Below are 16,556 nucleotides of genomic sequence, written 5' to 3'. Positions count from 1 at the left end.
GAGGCTCTTTGGTTCTGTAAATCCCTGCCTTCTGACTGGCTGTCAGTCACGATTAGCTGGTTAGAGCACATGGATCTTCAGAATTTGCTCATTGAAGAGTAGCGCTGCCTCGATTTGGTAGATCAGACCCCCAGCACAAAACAGCCCCCCTAGGAAGCTGCTGGAGGCCCGTATTGTTGTTCTACAGCGTCTCACCCTTGCGGCTGAATAGACCGTTAATTAATCGGAGTTTAAAATAACAACAGTAATGCTAATGAACATGCATATTCTTAATGACGTGGAAATAGGCTTATGCTTTAAAAAGCCACCTGAGATGTTTATGGAATTGTGCTCTGTATCTGGGCGAATCGAAAACACCCTCATTGGTAGTATTTTTCTTTAAAGCAAACTGCTGTCCTGGATTCCAGCGTGCTGAAAACCCGCGTGCAGCTCAGCAAGAAGAGGCGCCACCGGGCCCCCGTCTCCCACGCTCGCAGGAGAAGCAGCGGGATGGAGTCGGAGAGCAGGCTCGCCGTGATGGACGAGGCCAGCAGTGCATGGATGTTCAAAGACTCCACAGGTACCCACGCAGCCTGCTGAGTCCTCGGCGCTTGCCGCCTGGGCCGTGCTGACAGGATCCTCCGTGGATTCCTGCCCATTATGCTACTATTTCACTACAAATGTGACCTTTTTTCCTATCTTTTCAACTCTCCTGGTCATCTACATCAGTTATTGCCCTTCCTTCTTCTGACACCCTCTCCCCCACTGTCCCCCTGCCCCCCAGCCACCCTGTGGGCGATGGGTCCCTGTGACATGCCGGGCTTATCCATGCAGCCCGGGCAGCCGGGCAGCGTGGGCGAAGGAGGGCTGCACTGCAGTCTCTGCCTCTGGCAGGCCATGCCAGATAGGATGGGTTTATGGCTGAAATTCCAGCAGCCCCTTTCTCCCTGCTCCTTGCTGGAAGGATAATGGATGGGATTTTTCAAACATGCTCTCAAGTCATTTGGGAGCACAAGTGGAGTCTGGGATCTGAAGTCACCTAGGTGAGAAACTGATATTAAACTTGGCCTCTGCTCCGCTCTATAAGGTCTGGTGGTGCATGGCTGAATGGAGTCCTAGCTGTGAGTGTTATAACAGGTCTTTTTAATAGCACAGTCTTTTGTTCCATAGATTTGCTCAGCTTTTTTGATGACAAGTGCACAAAAATCACCTTGAGCCAGCAATCTTACATGGCTGCATTTTTTTTTTTTTTTCAATGAGAGAAACTCAAGGGGAGCAAAAGCTCATTTCCCTTTTAGCTTTTAGCAGAGTGATTTGCTCTTCACTGTTTTAACCTTGCTCTCCAAAAGTCGCTGTTAAACCCAGAGTAAATAAATTCTAGCGCCTGAGTTGATGCTAAAACTCTGTCATGAAAGTGCTGAAACTCCCGCAGTCAAGACATCAATTGTGCAGCACGTTCATGGTTCGTCAAGTTAAAATAACTGAAGTGCTGGGATTTACTGTTTCATCTGCATTGTTTTTCCTACAAGATAACTGCTTTCTGAACTTCTGTGAAGGTGAGAGGCCAGACCCAGAAATAGCTGCTTAGAGCAGGGTGCTGTGGGCTTCTTCACAAACCACATTGTTCCTGGAATTGAAATTTTGTTTTTTTATTTTTATACTGCATTTTCAAACTTTTCCTAAAATATTTCCTTAATTTAGCATAATGGAGACATCCGAGCCCCTGGTTCTGTGGGTGCCTTTCCTTGCAGCTTGTTTCTCAATATATAACAATCAGTGTGAATTCATAGGAGCTGTTGTAGTTATTCAGGTTCTGTGTGTACCTCCAACTCCCCGTGCTCAGGCACACGTTGCCCGTGAGACCCTTGGAAATTGCTCATGGCCACAAGAAGTGTAAAATGGAGCGTGGAGCAGAGAAAAGCATGTGCAGCATGTTACCTGCTTAGTATGGTTGTCTGTGGCCCAGCACAGCTTGGGGATCGCTGCCTTACAGATATACTTCCACAGAGCAGCACGTCGGCCCTTCCCCCTGCAAGAGGGATGTTGTTAGCGGTGAAGGGATTAAAAGGAACTCATCAACGCTAAGTCCACGTCTCCATCCAGGCTGCCAAAAACGTTTCTAAGTCATCCCCTTCCAACCCCCCTCGATGCCCCTAGGAGCGGGGCAAAGCAGCTGGCCAGCTTTTGGAAATGTTCCCGTCTCCCACGAGCGAGCAAACAGCTCAGCTTGCACACCTGTAACCAGCCCCGCGCTCTGGCACGTATCAGTGCCATGGTGATACGTGCTGTAGCTGTGCTGAGGTACTTACAAGTATTCCCAGATGGGGAGGAGTTGCTGGGGTAGAGCTGCTGATTGCTTTCTCGTTATCACGGGGGAAGCAATCCTGGGCTGGCCAGCTCTGCAGTGCCTGGAGGTTCGGTAGATGCCCCGGGGGGAAGAGCATGAGATCAAACTCGCTCCTCCTGTTGCTCACTGAGGGAGGAAAGCAGCTGGAGATTTCCCAGCTACCGTCGCCTCCCAGTCTTATGCGAGAAGTAACTAGCTGTACTGACCCAGGTCATTAGTGATCAAAGTAAATACAAAAATTAGAGGGGGTCTCGGGGCTTAGGCTGCATCAGAAATCTTAACATTAAAAAGCAACCACTGCTTTTGCCTCAAGCTGTGACTTAGGACGATTGTTGCATAGAGCCGAAACTCGGTAAGGAGTTTCCGTGCAATTATCAGCGGGGAGGCCTGTGAATGTGAGCACAGCTAATCCATGGCAGGTCCGCAGCTGTGCCTCCCTGCTCGAATGTGTAAAACAAGCAATTCAGGAACACTAGGCAAAATAATTAAAGGGTACCAGTCTCTCCTTGAATTAGACCAGGTACACAAGGAGCCTGCCTGGTATTGGGTGTTTGATCTGCCATTACTGGGCTAAATCATATCCGATCAAACCATCCCTTTGTGCTGATGGTCCGTCTGCATCACAAGAGTATGCGGCCTGTGTTGTTACAGGGGGGAGAGAGGTGTGGGCGAGGAGACTGCTGGCTGCTTGCTTGGTTCCTGTTTTAATGTGTCTGGTGTGAAGTGACATCTGGTCCCTTGAATTTGCTGTTAGAAGAGAAGTCTGCAAAGCAAGAAGCATCTGATGAGGAAGAAAAAATTCATCGACCTGAGAGATCACCAGCTGCACAACCTCAGAGGCTTCCTGTATTTCCAGGCATGGACCCCTCAGTGCTCAAGGTGAGCATGGGCCAAGCCCTCCAGAGCAACTCGGGCTCTTGTCCACTCCAGGGACTGAGTGGCAAGGACCCGATGCTGCGCAGGCAGAGTGCTAGGGCCAGAAGGGGTGGTTGTGCAATACCCGGTGACAGGCGACAAATGCAGGTCTCTTAGATGGCCCACAAAATGCACAGAAGTGTTGCAAGCACCTTTTTTGCTCACAGGCTATTAATTTATACTTTGATGGAAGGAGTGGGAGTTAAAATAAGACATAACTCATGATGGTGGCTGTATTTCCTAGATGTTTTCCAAACAGTTCAAGTTGATTGTTTTTCCATTATGAGCTGGTACCGTCTCTTATGAATTTCAGACTCAGGTTTCTGCTGCTTCATAAATTATTCAAGCGATCGGCTTGTTCTCTAAGCAGATTTTAAAGCTGCTTTTTAATAAACTTCTTCCCAGGCTCAGCTGCGGAGAAGGCAAGAGCTTGAGAGCCCCGCTGAAACAGGTTCGGCTCAGCTGTCAAAATCCCCGAAGCCCCAGTTCCAGCCAGGAGCTCCTGGGAGCCGAGTGCTGCCCTCCAGCGCCGAGAGGGAGGACAGGTGAGAGCCACCCAGGTGCGGGAAGCAGCTCCCACGAGGTATCGGCATTGAAGAGTAAAGTGTATTTTTTTGGTCTTAGGTCTGAAGAGATGTCTCCTCAGTGGCTGAAAGAGCTGAAGTCAAAGAAGAGGCAGAGCCATTACGAGAATCAGGTCTGAGAAGGTAACTTCCCAGCACAGGCAGGGAGTGACTGTGTCGTGGGTCTCCCCATTCTCCGCTCTTTTCAGCCAGAGGGGTTGCTAGCCCAGGAAGGGAGCGCTGTGCACTTTCTTTCGGACCTGGCAGCTTATATGTTTGGGTATTCCCTGCCCAGAGCAATGTTGCCTCGGGCCATCATGGGCAAGCGCTCACTGGAAGCAGTTGGCCAGGCACCAGCGATGTGTCTGCAGTGTTTGAGCTCCATAAAGCTGACAGCGTTGATCAGAAGACACCTCAATGCCAGCGCTGCAAGCCTGCTGGAGAAATGCCATAGACATTTCTATCCAAGAGAGAAACCGCACAATTGACTGCACAGATCATACACATTCTCACCCTGGCCTTCCTGCTTTGCAGTTTTTGCTAGTCCGGATGAAGATGCTGTTAATTTCTTGCCAGGCGGCTCTGCTGGGATAGCACTAACACCACTGTGCTGCTCATTTTGTAATGAACCTTTGACTCCTGCAACGAAGCAGGGGTGGGTTTGTCACCGGGCAGCTGATGGCTTCTCCAGTTCAGTACCATAAAGTGGCTTGCACCTGCAATGCTGGAAATGAGGGTTTGGCTCATTTAAAATCTTGACAGTCCAGAGGGTGGTGGGACTGGCTAATTGATGAATTTGCAATGTCACAGTGCAGCTAATCCAACAGCTTCTGGTTTTCTTTCTCCCCCCAGATACGGATTATGACCAGGAAAAGAGAGAGAAATTTAACAGAAGCCTTAACTCATCTGAACCTAAAATTCACACATTGTGCTGCTGCTGTTTGCTTCCTGCCTCGACTGCTATGTGCATGGTGCCTTCCCGTTTTTGTGGAGAAAGCTGCTTAACATTCGTAGTCAAATACAAAGCTGCGTCTTACCCGGCGTGGGAGGAGAGTCACTTTAGAGCCACCCGAACCAAGCGCCAGGGCGGTGGGGTAGTTAGCACTTCAAGAGGTCTTGCCAGGGTGCAACGCGTGATTTAGGACACGCTGCATGTGAGATACGGCCCCTCGTCTGGAACAAAGCCGACACGTCCGCTGGTGCGCTCAGCAGCTCAGAAATCTGAGTTCTGCGGGGCACGCTGCATGTAAGGCTGGGTTTGTATTTGCTTATGAAAATGACATTTTTAATCCATTTTCTTTCTTGTGAACTAATAGTAGTTCCCGTGTAGAATGAAGTGTGTGGAAGAGAACAAATCATGTTTACTGCCATATTGAAAAAGGAAACTTGACTGATTTTTTTTTTTTTTCTTTTTGTTTTGTAAAATGTATTTTTGATGGGCTGATTGGCTTATATGTCTGTATAATCTGCTGGTCTGGAAGATCAATATTATTTGTAGCTAGAACAAAAGGTTAATTTTTTTCTTTCTTTTAAGTGGGATTATATATTCTGTCAGCATGTAGTGTAGTTGTTTCATTCGAATGTCATTCATAGGAGGGATAAAGCAATAATGTCAACCAATTCTCTTTAAAAAAAAAATAGATGTAAATATTTTTTTTACTATTAAATAGGAGGGAAGAGGAAGGATGTCTAGTCTTATCCATATCAGGGTTCCAGATTATAGCTGAATGTCACTCTAGAAGCAGCTCAGGTTGTCCCACTTGATATTTTTATTGCTTATTCTGTAAATAATCAGTTGTAGGTTTTTATTTTTATGATGCTCGTGTGGGATAACCTCGAGTCAGTCTCCTGTTTTTCAGATGAACTAAACACTTTATTTTTGGTAAGACCAAGTGGTGGTTACGTTAGCACTGTTGGTAATACTTACATCACAACGCACGAGTTCGGAGATGTCACTCATACCACAAGTGTTTGGATGTCTTTGGATACAGATTCTGCTAACTTGTAAGATGATTATTATTATTATTTTTTTTTTTAACCAGGACGTCCGTTTAAAACTTTCATTTTAAATGGAGACTGCATTTTAAAATCTCTCTTATTTTATCTCTCCCCAGTAAGTGCTCTTTTCAGAAAACCCTTAAAATTACCTGTAAAAGAGGAAAGCTCCCCTTCCAAGGGAATCCCCCCACCAACTCCAAGAGAGAAAGTAGGTGACCAGGAAAGGAGAAGTGAATCCAAGTCGCCCACAGCTCTTTCGGCTGCTCTTGTAACCTAGTGCAGCAGAGCCCTGGAGCAGGCCCGCCAGTGCAGCCATCCGGGGGAAGCCACCGCGGTGGCATGGCAGGGGGCAAGCATCGCATCTGCTGCAAACTGTACTGCAGTCTTTACATCCAGCTGACAGGTTCAGATCCTAAGAGTCTCGCACCACCACTTGCACACGTGATCCCCTTGCGTGGTCCCACCCTCGGCAGCTCGATGGCCGTGGCCCTCCACGGTGAACCAAAGGGGCACGCCCGGTCTGCCAGCTCCGACTTCTGCTGCCATAAACCACGTGCCAAGCCTTGTCCTTGAGAAGTCCCCAGCGAGGTGACTTCAGCAGGCCCCAGGGAGAGACCAGTCCAGTGCTCCCTTCTCCCTTTCCAAGCTACAGTCCTGGCTGCAAGTGCCCCTGTGTGATAGAAGTGCAAGCAGGTATTTTTCTGTAGCAGAACGGCTATCTTTGCTCGGCGCTTTGCCCTGCTTCACATCCAGAGGCAGCGATGCTCAACGCTACAGCCACCTCTGACGCAGGTCGGCAGCCTCTCGCTGGCGCTGCGGGCAAGCGGAGTCCTCCACCTCCCTCTGTCCTGTGCAGAGGCGGTTTCAAACCTTTCCCCTCCCCAGCCCCGGAAAGGGAGCAAGGCTCCCGCGTGAGTGCGGTTGTTTAGAGGGCCGCTGTGGATTGATTTTTAAAAAGAGCCGTGTCCGTTCCCTGCCCGTTGTTTGAGTGTGCGGGCTCTGGTTTTCCGTTTGGAAAAGGCGCTCTCTGAAGCAAGCTGCGTGCGCTTCTGTTTTTAATGCAACACCCCCCACGTCTTGACAGCTGAACGCAGATGTTCTCGACGGTGTTGGCATGTACAATTTGAGCGGTATTTAATTAGCGGCAGGGTTTCTGCAGGTGACGGCAGCACGTCGGTTGGGGTTTTTTATGGGGGGTTTTTAGTTGCCCCGTACTAAGTGTGTTGGGTGCCTTTTTTCTTGAGAAGCGTTTGAAGCCCAGGTACGTTTCACCGCGTCTCAAGAACGCTTGAACGGTGGGGGAGCGATGTCGGGATTCAGCGGGTCGGCGGCGTCTCTTTAATGCCAGGCAGTGCGTTTTGTTTGACGCTCCCTGATGTCACCCGACAAAAGCCACGAATTCTTCGGGTCGTTAGCTGCAGGGTTTGCCGTGCATGCTGGGAAACTGAGGGGGATTGCGATTGGATATTGGCAGAGCCCTTTGAATATGTATGCGTTTCCACTTCTGCTTGGACAATGCACTGAAATTTACTGTACTGAGTAGTTGAATAACTGCTGAGAAATGTTTAATCTTAAATATGTCTGATTAAAAAAGAAATCTTTAGAATGTGGTTGAACGGGAAAGTGTGTTTTTCTGATCTCTCATTTCTTTGTTCCACATATGAATTAATGGCCTATTTCCTGCCCTCCATGTTCACATCGTGTAGTATAACATTTATATTAGCGGCTCATTAATTATTACATACACAAAAGTCTCTGCTTTTGTAGAATTTCATTTTAATTTCAAATGATCCTTATTACATTTCTCACCTTCTTTGTTTGGTCTGCCAGGCCACAAATTGCATCTCGCTGTTATTCTAAGGCAGGAGTGAACTCTTAGCTTTCTGCATGTTCTTCATGTATGTGTGTGTTTGTTTGGGTTTTTTTTGTTAATTAATAACTTTTGGAGTTTATTTTCGGAGTCATTTAACTCGCCTCTGCTTGAGCTCTTCTCTTCAAGCACGATGGCCAGGGAGAAGTGGGCGTTCGGCACTCCCGGTAGCGTACGGGAGCTCCAGCAGAGCGAGCTTTGTCTTCCCTGGTTCAGGTCGTTCCTGCGTACACTGCTTTTCCTCCCACAGCAGTAGATCAATATTTTAAAAAAGTGACTGTAAATCAGGCTGGTGCCTCTGAACTGGAATTAGGAGCATCTTTTCCCTGACTTGATCCTGCTCATGTTCAGATTTGTACTGCCTCTGCATTTCTTATTTGTTGGACCGTTGCAGGTGTCTTCCGTTTGTTTGGCAAATTCCCCTCATTTACGCATTGTACAATTTTGTGCTTCCTACAAGCCAGGTCAGACTTACTGGTTTGTTTTATCTGCTGTATAGAAAGATGCCCTCTTGCTGCTTTATGGCCTTTGAAACATGTTGGGGTTTTTTATTGCAATCATGTAGGAGTAAAAAGAAAAAAGAGGCTTGTTGCTTGAACAAACACACAGTTTTACGCTGCCATATTTTTGGTTCCCCCCACTCATTGCTGGCAAGCGACCAGACACATTTTAGGTCAGAAGCAGCCAGCGACGGATTCAGAAACGCGTGTTTGCAGACTTGCTCCAGTGCGTTCTCCAGCTGCAGCAGTGATTTCATCATGACGTTTCTGTTGTTGCACTTTGCATTTTTGCCTTGAATTAGAAGAATATGCCACTGTTGAGGCGGTTGCATGTAAAGGACTATAACGGAGTAGGGGGCGAGGTCTTTCTAAGGCAAAGCAGTGACAAGGCAAGTACGGCCTACAGCACGAGGAGCCCTCTGACATGCTGCCACCCAGAGAAGGCAGCTGCGATCTTCATCCCCCGCGTCCCCTGATACAGCTCTGCGATGCTGGAAGTGTGTTTTGCAGTGAACTCGATGCATCCGTGTGGGATGAGAGCGAGTCGGGGGGTCGGGAGGCAGAGGCCGCCTGTGCAGGACGACTGGCATGGGTTCGGCACAGTGTTTTGTGAAAGATGATTGCTCTGTGCACAGTGGCTGTCCTTGGTGGGACGGGCTCCCTGCTTGCTTAGTGAACCGCGTTTCCTTTGGATGAGGCCAGAAAGGCCGGTGTGGTGGAGAGCTAAGCCTCGGTCAGGCTCGTTTTGTCCCTAGTTACTGTGCGAATACCTTCCCCTGTCGGGCCGATGCTGAAGCCCGCTGAACCGAGCTCACCTTTAATCTGGGCTGTGACCAGATGCTTTGGGCACGGTGCTTCTCGCGGGATAACGCCCGGAGCCTCAAGCGGGAAAGAGTGTAGCTGACAATGCCGACGACCCTTGTGAGATTTGTGCCCGGGTTTCTTGTGAGAGACAAATGCCAAACAGCCGTCGGGAGGGAAACGTTCTTGCTGAGCGAGCCTGCATTCAGAGTAGACGGGAGAGACGGGCGTCGAGGTCCTTGGGGGCAGGGGCGCTAGCTAATCGGGGCTGTGGCAAGTCGGGAGTCCCACTGGCACTCTTCACTACCATGAAAACTCCCTTGTGTCAGTCCTCCTGTCAGACGGGCCGCTCCATCCTGGGTTGCTCTTGCACCTGCTGTTTAACTGGAAGGGCCGTGGCAGTCCCCACTCCCCGTGCCCTGGATCGTTGCGTAGGGACTCGCCTCCGCTGGCCCGTGTCGGAGGTACCGGGGGACTGCAGTGACGGGGGCCGTAGAAGCACGTGCGGGCCAGCTCTATCCGGTTAGGAAAGGGCGCTTGCAGCCTGCCCCCTCCCCAGGGACATGCGCCAGAGGGCAAAGCCACCCCATCCGCAACGTGGCAAGGCAGGGGCCAGCCGCGGCTCTGCTGGTCTCCTCTGGCCACCTGGGAGCGTGTTGCGGGCTTAGTTTGCCTGCGTCCAAGCAAGAGCATGCCAAGCCAGACCTGGCCTCCGCAGAGCAGTGACCTTTTACCACGGGCCTGAATTGGGTGCATGTGCACCAGCTTCCAAGTCCTCTATTGCCCCAGGTGGACGTGGCCAAGGTTTTCTGGCCAAAGCAAAGGAGGGGCCAGGGTAGGGCAGCACCTTGGAAGCGACCTGCTTCAGAGGTAAGCTTTCATAGGCAGCGTAGCCTGACACAGCGGGTCGCTGCCAATGAAAACGTGGGCCTCTCCAAGCCGGTTAAGTGTCTAAGGTGCCCCTTCCTGCCTGACTTCAGGTGGACACAGCGAGCCACCTCTGCCCAGAGCCAGGTCTCGTAGCCGTGGCACAGGGCAGGGGGCTGTGACGAGCAGCGTCGAGTATTTCCCTTCCAGGATCTGCCTGGGACTCCTGGCATAGCAGTGTGCTGTCCCCCAGGCGCTGTTGGCTCTGGTCCCAGCAGCTGGGAGTATTATTATTATTATCAATATTATTTTTTTTAATGAAGCTATCTCTCAAAATACTTTTTCACATCTCTTGATGGGTTTTGGAGAGGAAGGGGAAGGTCTGGAGGATTATCTTCTGACCACATCAGACATGCTGATTGTATCTTGGCCTGTTTAAAGGAGCTATTGTATAGTTCAAACTTTTATATTGTTCCACATAGCCTTATAGACCCTGTAAATACGGATCACACAGTTAATAAATCTATTGTGCTATAGAAAATATTTTGTACTACATAGTTTCCTACGTAAAATGGATATTCTGGCTGTTGTGCAACTTATTGTATGACTGACTCCAAGTTTAGCTTTGCCAGGTATTTAAAAAAAAAAAAAGAAGAAGAATATTTTCTAACCACGTGCTGCGAGTGTTTCTCAAAGGGGTTGAAGAAGCCGACAGCAAGAGGAAAGTGAGTTTGGCTTGGAAGGAAATCCGTATGAGACATCGTCCCCTCTGTCATGTTTTGCAACTGCCTTATCAATGTTCAGGCTCCATGAGCGTGGAAGACAAAGTAGGATTTATGGGCACTTTAGTCATTGCAAAACTCAATGCAAGTGAGGATGCTACCAAGAAATGAGCCCGTGGGAAAATGCCTATATTTTGAATGTTAAACGGGAAAAATCACAGTGTCATATGAGTCTTTGGCAGGTTATTCCTCTTCCGATCCCTCCCTGAGTGCTCGTTGCTCTGTGTGGAAGTGGTGTTCTCTGTTTTACAACCGTGAGATTTCGTATTTGTGGACGGGGGGAAATGTGAAAAGGAGCCGCAATAAACACGAGTGTCGGTGCACTGCTGTCTTTGGTGGCTCTCCGCATGTGCAGGGTGTGTTGCAAACCACGACAATAAATTACAGTATGAAGCTGTGGTGCCGCTTGCATTTTGTGGAGGGTTTCGCGTCATCTCGCTGCGTGCCAGCTGCCCTCAGAACAGCTCTGCCACGAAGATGGGTGATCGTGGCCTGCCGCCTGGCCCGTTTCTGCCCTGGGGAGGACTGCCTAGGCTTCTGGTAAAGAGAAATGGCAGAAGTGTCTTTGAGACAGTGAGTTTCATCCCACCCTCCCTGGGTAGGGGCTGGAGCCACGCTGAGGGCCGTGGTGCATTGCTGTGAGTGGTCAGGCCTTTACGAGCAATGCACAGACGATGCTGGGATGGCAGGTTTTTGCCAGTGTTTGCCTGGCTCATCCCTGCCCCTCCGTCTCCACCCGTCCCCTGGCCTGCTTCCTGCTCACACCACTGAGACGCTCTCGTGCTTCCCCTGGAGCCACACACCCAGGCCACACTCCCATGCTTGTTAAAAATGACCCCGCGAAGTCTCCCCCAGTGTCTAGGTGAATAACGAAGCGGCTTGTGGATTGATTTGTCTCCTGAATTATGACTCCAGCTTGAGGCCGGGAGATGGTGGTGGGTGAAAGCACTGACGGCCGTGGCCTTGGACTGAACGCGGTCTGCTCCAGCATTGGGTGCTCCTCACCTGCCTGTTTTCCGCTCAGTGCTTGGTCTCTCTTGCAGCGGGCATGGGCCTGGCTTGTGGGTTCATGGCTAAGCACGTACTTAAGTGCTTGCCTTCATCAGGGCTGAGCCGCGGGTGCCTGGCTGCAAGGTTGATTCGCACCCAGCTGAGCCTGGCTGACCCTGGTGCATGATGTGCACTTGGCACTGAAGGGGCTTTTGGGGGTAGCCCCACGGATGGGAGACTCCAAAACTTCAGTGCGCTCCTCCCTGCCAAGGGACAAATCTCTCTCTGCGCCAGGCATTTTTCAGTAGTCCTGACTGACCGACTCCGAGTTTCTTTCCTCCCAAGTGTAACACACGGATGGGTTCCCCCTGCGGCTGCCAGCACAACCACGTTTGTCACGAGGCCCCCAGGAGAAGGATTGCTGGGGGAGGTCAGGGAGGCAGCAACAGGCCTAAAGGTATGCATCTGGGGAGAAAGATGATGCCTTTGCCTAGCATCGGCGTGAGATCTCAATGGGTGACACGGGGACAGGATGGGAAGGAAGAGGAGGATGGAGACTAGCAGCTCACGCGTCATCATCCGACAGGTAAGTGGCTCCCCGGCTGCGGGACCACAGGCACCCCCCGACACTGGGCCCTTGCCCTACCCCGGCTCACTTTGAGGCTGGCAACATACCGTCAGTGTGTTGCACTGTTTTTGCCGTGCTCGGCTTGGGGCCCTCCGCAAACCGCTGATGGGGGAGTTTTCCAAAGAGTCTGGAGAGGAGCAATGCGAACATGCTGATGCGGAGCTCGCCACTAATCTGTGCGGCAGGGTCTAAGGCGCGGTGGGGAGATATCTGAATACTGTTTCCACAGCGTGCCACGAGCCCTTGCTATTGAAGTGAAATCTGCTGGACGGAATTCAACAGACAGCTGCTGCATCAGCATCAAAACCATGCGCTGCTCTATTCAGAGGCACCCCATAAATACGCTGGCCTCCCGGCCTGGCCCGGCACAGCCGAAACTCCTCCGGAAGAGGTAGCGGCAGCTGGTGGCCATGCTCGTTTGACTTAGGTTGCTTCTAGCAGTTAGCACAGGCACGTTAGCAGAGTAATGTTCCCATTCGGGAGCCTTGCCATGGGGTTTTAATTAGTATTTTTTTGCAAGGGCAAGAGTGGAGCTTAGTTTCTTTTTTTCTTCTCCGCTGGCCCTGCATATTCCTGGTGACTGGGGCAAAGGAACGGCTGGCCAGCTGTGTCCTCGCATGAGCTTGCAAAGGGGCAGGGGGTGTGCCGAGATAGGCAGCCACCGACATCCCGGTGCTGATTGAAAGATGCTGTTTGAATGGGGCTGGGCCATGTCCAGCGAGTGTAGTCAGGGGATGCTTGATGGCCTTGCAGACCCAGACCAACCCATGCTGGGAAGCGGAGGCAGTGAATGCCACTAGCTGCTGGAGCAGCTCTGCAGAGGCTGTGGTGTTGCCATGCCCCCACCTGAGCCTTTGTAGATGGTGTCATTGCTATCCCCATCCCACTGACTGGGCTCTACGGGAATGGCTGGGTTGGACACACTGGCCTGTCACGCTGCAGGTTAGGCGAGATGCTCTCACCGTCAGCAGGTGCCTGACGCTCCAGCACCTGCTTTAGTGCCTAACGGGACGCAACGAACATGGTGTGGTGCTGACGCCTTGCGATTCCGGATTTTCCAGGCACAATGACTGACCAGCTGAGCCCTTCTGAGCAGATGGCCACTGGGGACACTTTCGGTGGAAGAACTGGCACATTCAAGGTACAGATGTGATGGTTGGTCACGGGCTCATGTTGCTTCAGGGGTAATGCAGGCCTCCGAGCCAGTGGCCAAGGGAGCAGACTCGAGCTCTAGCATACGGCAGTTGTTTATTGTCACCCATTTTCAACCAGCCCCATCCTGCCACCCCGAGCAGCGCACAGCTGCTTGATGCTGTCCCTCCTGCCTCTTCCCTGTGCATACTTGCAGAAGGGGGCTGCTCCAGGCCTCCTTCCCATCCCAATCACCCGCTCATCCGTAGCAGCTTAGCAGAGGGTCTCTGTCAGGGAAGAGACCTTTTCTGAAGCTAAATTCCTTATGGCCGCAGCATGGCCCTGTCTCTGCTGGTGAAAGCAGCTTGGGTGGCTGTTGTGACTGCTCGCAGGCAGGTCGGGCAGGCAGAGAAATGCTGTGAACAAGGGTGACATTGAAGCCCTGCGCAGGGCCAGTGCTACTGCCGTGCTTTCTCTGTGAAAGCACAGAAAAACGTCAGGCCATTGCAGCAGCATGGGCATTTGTACCCACCAAGGCTCTGCAGGGACTAGACAGGGCAGCAGCACAAGGCAAGGGCTAGTGTCCCTAGCATTTGATAACACCCCTCCGGTGCAGCTTCCCCCCGCTCTGGAGAGGAGATGGTGTCAGCCCCGTGATTGCGTGCCATTGTACTGTGGCTCTTGGTTTTGTAATTGGGCTCCGCATGGCAGAGGGTCTTGCCCATACATGCTTGAGGGCTAGGTCCGGTGGGCTTGCTGGCTCTGGGTGCCCCCTGCAATTCCCTGCCTGGGGATTTCTGCTGGTAGCGGTGGCTGGCAGCTCCCATGCACGCGGTGCAGGTTGGTGCTACGGCTTTTCTCTCAGGGCATCGCCACTGGCGTTGCCTTTAGAGCTGCTGTTTCCTGCTCCTGGGTTTGCAACTCGACCTCAGCAAGTTGGGCTGGGGTTGGGAAGGAGCAGCTGTGCTACCCAGAGGGCCCCAGGCGCAAATGCAGCTAACTCAACCTGTGCTGGAAGGAAAGGCCAGGACAAGGATCTGGAGGGGAGAGAAGCCAGGCATAGTGCACCAGCCTCCGGGGGGGGAGACTGCAGCTTGGAGCAGGGTCCCGGGTGAGCTGTGGGCAGGCTGACACACGCATCTCGGGTCGGTTCGACAGGCCAGTGCCTGGTTTGCCCTCTGCCTCCGCTGACCCTGGGTGATATTGCACCCTGTGCTTTGTGCTCAGTGCTGACTCTGGAGTCCGAACAGGAGCCGTCCGCCTTGCAGGAGGGTTGCTGGCCCTGGGCCAGTTCCAGTGTTGGGAGGTGGCAGGGTCGATTCCAGTGCACCTGGGGCTGGGGCGGGCCTGCTCCTCTCCCGGGAGGCAGCATGACTGCATGGCCCCTCCTTGCAGATCACCGTCTATGAGCTGGAGAACTTCCAGGGCCGGAAGTTGGTGCTGACCGAGGAGAGCCCCAACGTGACGGAGAAGGCGCTGGAGAAGGTGGGCTCCATCCAGGTGGAGTCGGGCCCGTAAGTACCCAAGGCAGGGGCTGAGCGCTGCCGGGGCGGGGGGACGCGGCTTGGCGGGCAGGGGGGAGGAGAGGGCTGCTGGCTAGTGGGGTCCTGCCTTCCAGCCCCTGGTCCCAGCACTGACCCGGCTTCTCCCGGCAGGTGGCTGGGCTTCGAGCGCCAGGCGTTTGCCGGGGAGCAGTATGTGCTGGAGAAGGGAGACTACCCGCGCTGGGACGCCTGGTCCAACAGCCACAGCAGCGACCGCCTCATGTCCATCCGCCCCCTGGGCATCGTGAGTCGCACCCGCGCTGCCCCAGCTGGCTCGCAGGGTTGGGGAGGGGGTCCCTGGGAGGCTCCAAAACTGCTCCCAGCCTTCTCCCATCCCCCCCAGGGTTGGGGGCTGGCTGGGACAAGGGGGTCAGGCTGTGGCCCGTTGCTGGCCTGGGCTTTGCCATGCGCTGTTGGCAGGATTGGGGGCTTGGATCTGGCACCTCCTCAGTTTGGGAAGGTGCTTGCCCCATGTCCCGCCTGGCCGTGGTGCGGAGGGAGCGCTCGCTGCCATGGCCTTTGCCCCGCAGGACAGCACCGACCACAAGATCCACCTGTTTGAGAACCCCGGGTTCACCGGCAGGAAGATGGAGATTGTCGACGACGACGTCCCGAGCCTCTGGGCCCACGGCTTCCAGGACCGCGTGGCCAGTGTCAAGGCGCTGAAGGGAACGTAAGGCCGGGCTGCGGGGGCAGGGGCAGGGATGGGTCCTGCCAGGCTGGGGGGTCCCTGCCTCGGTGATGTGATGGATGGAGGGACTCGGCAGGGCGGGAAGACGTGGTCACCACGAGCCAGTCTGAACCCCGGACTGGGGGAGGTGGATACGTGAGCACATCAGAGCCCCGGTTTGTTGCGCCCATCTCCTGTGGCACAGGGCACTGAGGGGAGAGCTGGGTCTGAGCAGGGTTTCCCTCCATTCCTCCTCCCTTGCTGCCTCCAGCATCCTTCAGCATTAGGACATTCACTCCCGCACCGGGGCTTGGTTGTGGGGGACCAGGTGCTGCCTCAAGCCCCTTGGGAGCCATGGGAAGGAGAGGGCTGGCCTGTGGGTCCCACGACCCCACCTGTGGCACTGAGGCCTGTCTTGCGTCCACGCAGGTGGGTGGGCTACGAGTTCCCTGGGTACCGAGGCCGCCAGTACGTCTTCGAGAAGGGCGACTACCGCCACTGGAATGAGTGGGACGCCAGCCAGCCCCGCATCCAGTCCATGCGCCGCGTGCGCGACCAGCAGTGGCACCAGCGCGGCTCCTTTGAGCACAGCTGAAGGAGACCCAAGCACCCGCACCTGCTGCCGCCGCCCCTTCCCGCTGCTGCCAAGCACGCCAAGAAGAGGAAGCTCAAGTGACTTTCCAACGCACTCTCGTTTCCGTGTAAAAACCTCCTCAATAAAGCTCTGGGCTACAGGCGGCTTCGGTGTGGCCTGGCTTGCTGCTGTGCGCGCAGAGGGGTGGGAGCGTGGGCCTGGGCCGGCTAGCCTACCCGGGGTGCACGGCCTGGGAGGTTGCGCCTGCCAAGCAGGGCTGGGTCCTGCCCTGGGGCGAGGGGTCCCAGGGTGGAAAAGGCTGGGACTCTCCCATTCTCCCTCGTCCAGGACCCGGGGGTGCTGCCCGCTTGGAGGTGCGCCAGATGCAGCCAGGGCT

General features: G+C 53.2%; 2 protein-coding genes across 5 annotated transcripts in view; both read left to right on the top strand.

Moving 5' to 3' along the window:
* Positions 1-7,412, top strand: part of KIAA1671 (KIAA1671 ortholog) — an 89,269-nt gene extending 81,857 nt beyond the window's left edge. For all 3 annotated transcript variants that reach the window (XM_019538672.1, XM_019538674.1, XM_019538673.1), the window contains 5 exons: positions 385-559; positions 3,081-3,205; positions 3,647-3,786; positions 3,866-3,948; positions 4,657-7,412. In XM_019538672.1, the coding sequence (XP_019394217.1) occupies positions 385-559; positions 3,081-3,205; positions 3,647-3,786; positions 3,866-3,944 (519 nt within the window). In that variant the 3' untranslated portion in view covers positions 3,945-3,948; positions 4,657-7,412. The remainder of the gene's footprint in view (positions 1-384; positions 560-3,080; positions 3,206-3,646; positions 3,787-3,865; positions 3,949-4,656) is intronic.
* A 5,619-nt stretch (positions 7,413-13,031) lies between these two features.
* CRYBB3 (crystallin beta B3) lies at positions 13,032-16,312 on the top strand. Of its 2 annotated transcripts, XM_019538676.1 has the most exons (5): positions 13,032-13,381; positions 14,767-14,885; positions 15,027-15,159; positions 15,446-15,588; positions 16,015-16,312. In XM_019538676.1, the coding sequence occupies exons 1-5, from the start codon at positions 13,307-13,309 to the stop codon at positions 16,178-16,180; spliced, it is 636 nt and encodes a 211-aa protein (XP_019394221.1). In that variant the 5' UTR covers positions 13,032-13,306; the 3' UTR covers positions 16,181-16,312. The 2 variants fall into 2 exon arrangements, with proteins under 2 accessions (XP_019394221.1, XP_019394220.1); XM_019538675.1 differs by lacking the exon at positions 16,015-16,312 and having other exon boundaries at positions 15,027-15,566.
* Positions 16,313-16,556: the final 244 nt, after the last annotated feature.

Source organism: Crocodylus porosus, unplaced genomic scaffold (assembly GCF_001723895.1).
Source record: "Crocodylus porosus isolate Cpor-Errol unplaced genomic scaffold, CroPor_comp1, whole genome shotgun sequence".
NCBI classification, from domain to species: Eukaryota; Metazoa; Chordata; order Crocodylia; family Crocodylidae; genus Crocodylus; species Crocodylus porosus.
This window is presented reverse-complemented; position numbering and strand designations above follow the sequence as displayed.